The sequence below is a fragment of the Ursus maritimus genome, unplaced genomic scaffold (assembly GCF_017311325.1).
Source record: "Ursus maritimus isolate PB19 unplaced genomic scaffold, ASM1731132v1 scaffold_23, whole genome shotgun sequence".
Lineage (NCBI taxonomy): Eukaryota > Metazoa > Chordata > Mammalia > Carnivora > Ursidae > Ursus > Ursus maritimus.
This window is the reverse complement of record NW_024424786.1, coordinates 13,837,561-13,842,405: the sequence shown is the minus strand read 5'-3', so window position 1 is coordinate 13,842,405 and position 4,845 is coordinate 13,837,561. Positions and strand designations below refer to the sequence as shown.

General features: G+C 44.8%; 1 protein-coding gene across 1 annotated transcript; it reads right to left on the bottom strand.

Annotated features, from left to right (window-relative positions):
- Nucleotides 1-2,082: 2,082 nt before the first annotated feature.
- FIBIN (fin bud initiation factor homolog) lies at nt 2,083-4,080 on the bottom strand. The gene has a single exon (XM_008686887.2). It carries the CDS (start codon nt 3,698-3,700, stop codon nt 3,065-3,067), a length of 636 nt encoding a protein of 211 aa, XP_008685109.1. The 5' UTR covers nt 3,701-4,080; the 3' UTR covers nt 2,083-3,064.
- Nucleotides 4,081-4,845: the final 765 nt, after the last annotated feature.

The window sequence follows — 4,845 nt, the reverse complement described above, 5'->3', positions numbered from 1 at the left end:
CTGCCTTCTGCTCAGGTCATGGTCCCAGGGCCCTGGGATTGAGGCCTGCATTGGGGGGTCCCGGCTCATTGGGGAGTCTGCTTCTCCTTCTGCCTCTTCCCCCACCCCTGGCTTGTGCTCTTTCTCTCACTTGCTCTCTCTCTGAAATAAATAAATAAAATCTTTAAAAAAAATAACTAACTAAAAATTATGACAATAAAACAAAATGTCTCCCACTCAAATAAAACTCCAAGAGGCTTTTAAAAACTTTTAGTTAGATTAAGTCCCAAGGCTTCGTGATATCCCAGAATTACCCACACCCTAACTCAGTACCTGACACGTGTTAAGTGATTGATAATTATTTATAAAAATTACAAATATCCTAAATTGTATGGATATTTTTGTCAGATTTCTCAGGGAAGAAAGTATGTAGTTTTCTTCAGATTCTCAAAATATTATTTCATGGTCTGAGAAATAAAGAAGCATTATTGAAAAGAATTTGTCACCTGGCGAGTAAGGAGGTCCTAATAAGCATAACAAGGAAGTGGGGAGGAAAGAGCTGAGTGTGTCTGGCTCCCCCCCGCCCCATAAGAGGATTTGGAAAAGCCTTGTGATGCTAGCCTCTGGGTTGGTATCTTAGCACAGTTCCCTACCCCCACCTGGAAATTCTCATTTGCCCTCTAGGGCCATTTACATAAGACTCTGTGGGATTACTGGCTGTATGTCTAGCCTTGAATGGATGATTCAATGTCAGATAATTTCGTTCTGGTTTTGCAGGACTCATAGAATGTTCACCCTGGAAAGAACCTCATATATAATCCGTTTCAGCGTTTTCAAATTTGTAGCAGATGTACCGCTGCTCCTCTTTCTGCACCCATGGAAGGCGTCTCTAACTGGGGACAGCCCTCTTTACATCTGTGCCTTTTAAATCCTTCTTAGCCTAATAGTGTATGCAGCCGTTATGGATTGATTGAAATTAGCATACACAGGGAAACCAGTTTTCTAACCGTGTCATGTGCTTAATATTCTCCTATTGCAGATGGGGAAATTGAAGAGATGACATTTGATATGTCCATGGATTAGACTTGAGTCCTGTGAAGTGAGTGATAGGAAAGTTTTGAGATATTAAGCGTTGTGACTACAGACTACAACGTGTAAGTGACAGATATCATCTCCTTTGCCTCTGCTGTTTTTCCCTCATCTTTCATGGAATAAAGAAGGAACCCCTTTTCGACAATCATTTAACTTCTCCTCACACACTAGTAGAGAGGCAGCTAAAAGCAGGCTCCTGAGTGATGCGAAGAAACTACAAACAACTATTTTAAGTATTACTTCGTGTGTTGCTCTTTTATATTTTAAACAATGAGGTAGCTATGCAAAGGGTCAGGCCTCAGCTCCTTGCAAGGAGCACTGTGGGAAAGGTCTGTACTTTAAGAGACATGGAGCTGTTACAACAAGGGTCAGCCATTTTCTGGCCTTAGTTTCCCTTACAGTAATAGGAGGATATATTGGACACATCATAGGAATAGAAAACTGGAATTGTTTTTCATGGGAGAGAAAAAATGCTTCATTGTTGAAGAGTAGATTGTGAACATTTATTTATTTTCCTCTGTGTGTGTGTGTGAGAGAGAAAGGAAAGTATATTTAAGATGAGAGTGAGGGGCTCGGAAAAGACATGAAATAAAGTGCATTTCCACCTTTTGAAATCATTAGTCAGTAACATAGACCTGGCTTCAAAATTATTAAACATCATTATAGTTCTTATAACTTAGAATGGAGCCCTCCATCTGCATTATGAGGGCATATAACTTACAAGCCTCGTCATAAACTTTTCCAGCTGTTTCTATGGGAAAAACTGGGAAACATGGAGTTTTTAGGCAGACCATCAGAGATCAACTTCTGGCAAGACCTAGATTTTTTTCTTTTGAGAATGGTAAGGGTGGCCAGGGAAGGGAGGATTGCCAAATACGTAGCCATCCCTCTGTCTTTTTTATCATATACTCTGAGTAAACTGGCTTGAGTCCCACCCTTCTCCTTCCTCTTGCACTGTACTCCGTTTTGCAATATGAAAGTTATGGATATCAATTAGAAAATAAGCCAGTATTATACGAGAACATATTTATTGGCTGAATAATAAAACTTAGTGAAGAAGTTATTAGAATTAGAAGCCCCCTACTGGAAGTACAAGTTTCCAATACGCAAACAGAAGCAAACCCCCCCAAACCAGAACGAATACATTGGTAACCTACATCATCAGCATTTGGGGGTGTGTTCAAACAATCTAGCTACTTTTTTGTAATGGACTGTAGCTCTGGGGACACGGGCATACAATGAGAGACACAACAAATCAGCTTAGCAACATGAGTGTGCACCCACCACAAAGCTTGGACTTCTTAAATGTAGCCACTTCAACTTACACTCACAGAGGCACCTCAGACACCTCCCTGCAAAGGACGATTTGCATATAGTTTCTAGGCAATACTCTTACAAAAAAACAAAAACACGAAAAACAAACAAAAAACCCCAAAACTAAAAACAAAACCTTGGAGACCATGGTTAATAAATAAGAGAGAAAAGGAGAAGAAGAAACTGGCGACTCCCATCCGCTGGCAGGCAGACTGAGCAGCACCTCGGACCTCATCTGAAAAACAGACAACTGACAGCTTTCAGAGCCCAAGAGCGAAGGCTGAAGGCGAAAAGGAACTCTGCACTATCCTCTCTGAGTATTTTCACATAATCTCCAGGGTGGGGAAATTTAATCACTCCCTACTGCATACACTGTGTCCTTCCAGATGTGGCTGAAACAGGTGTCTCTGCAGAGTTACAAAGTCCTCTAGGAAAGGCAGGAGGCATGGCGTTTTTCTTTCCAAGTAACAGATCAATAGCAATCCCATAAATAAGATACAAAAACGAAACAACTCGACTCTCGCTTATTTCCTTTAAAGATCGCTTCAGATCATTCTCCAAGTGCAAATCCAGACATAAAAAATAATAAGTAAAAGGGAAATGTTAGCCCTGTCTTCTGTCCCCACCCGCCACAACCGGGCTGACTCGATGCCCTCTCCCTGGCAGAGTGCCCTTCCACCTACACTTTAAGATAATCATTTTTCAGCCGACCTAGCCTGGTCCCATGGCTCCTGATGGTGAGGGCCAGCAGCTCGTATTTGTCCCTGAGCCCCACAGAGATGTCAAGCGTTTCTTTCAGCAGGGACCTGGTGTGGACCAGCATCCCCAAGAAGTCCTCGTTGAGCCTGCTCTCTTGCCGGCTGTCCTGTTCCTGGCCCTGCTTAAACTTGCTTTCCAGCTCAGTGAGGGACTTGTCCGAGTTGGAGTAGGCATCCCCGATCTGGTGGGACTCCCGCCGCAGGTACTTGCCATAGCTCTCTTCCCCGTCCAGGTCGTAGGAGATGCTCTTACTGATGCCCTCCAGGACACGCCCAGCATCCTCCACCTGGCGGCCCAGCACGGTGAACTCTTCCCGAAGGGTGAGGCTCAGCAGACTGCTGGCCTGGCTCCCCTCCCCCTGGGAGCAGCGCCGGTGGTCACTCACCCTGAAGAGCAGCTGGCACTTCTCGGGGTCATCATTCTCTTCATAGTCCCCATCGGGCACGAAGTAGTGGTGCAGAGTCCCGTTGGACATCTCCGGGTAGAGAGGGCCATCGAAGTAGCCCTGACACAGGTGGCAGAAGACACCCATCCAGAGGAACTTTGCGAACACCATCCTGGATAGTCAGGATGACCGGGGACCCCTGGAGAAGACTGTTCGCCCAGGCACGCAGAAGGGGGTCCCCCTGGGAGTCAGTGCCTCCCCAAGACGGCGACAGCCTCAGTCCCCGCCGGCTTGCTGCACCCTGGCCCGCCCTCCCCAGCAGGCTTCATGTGGCTGTGTCACCAGCCTGGGTCGCACGGCCACGGCGCAGGATGCACCCTGGCTCCGCGTTCCTGCGCTCCAGGCTGGAACTCAGCCTGCTCTTTCCCGCTGGAGGCGAGGCAGCAGGAGCAGGGGCAGGAGAGGGAACCCCTCCTCCAGGGCTCTGTTGCTCCACTCTCCGAGGTCCCCCTTGCTCCTGAAAGACGGAGCCTGTGGCTGCAGAAAGGCTCTTGCTTTCTGATACGATTTCAACTTCTGGACTGGGTGGGAATGTGGAGCTTTTCCTTTGGCTAATGATATCCTGAGGATCTCTCTGCTCTCAAATTACAGCTGGTTTCGTCACTTGGAAGCCAGGGAACAAGTTTGGAAAGAAACCTCTCACCAGGTCTCTGTTATTAAAGGTACAGGATCATTTTTTTTTTTTTTAAAGACTGGAAGAGGGACCTTGCAAAATAGAATTTAGCTTGAAGGAGAAAATGAGAACAGGGTAAATAAAAATCCCACAACAGAAAGACTGATTTGCTATTAACATACTGGGGGGAAGGGGGATTACCCTAGAGAAATACTACTTCACATTTTAAATAAGTACCAGTTCGATTGGATTTGTAAGCATGTCTATTTTTATAATTAAAAATTTATCATTAAAAAGTTTGTAACTTCGAAGGCAAATTTGCAGTGTAGGACATGGCAATTTTGTTTGGAAATAGTTAATTAAAAATGTTAATAACAATACTTTGGAAGCAATAGCAATATAGAAAACTGATTAATGCACGGTTGCTAGTATGTACAGGAACAAGAGCTGAAAATGGAATTTTGCCAGTTTAATAAGTAAGTGGACAACTGAGATAATTGTTTAATCCTATGAAAAACCATCCGTGCTAAGCTTTGTCATGCATCTTTAGCCTAAGGCCTTGGCAGCTATTGTCTTTTGAGACACTGAAAAGTTTTTGAAGAATGTAGGGTTGGCACCATTATCTTCGTTTTCCAGATGGACA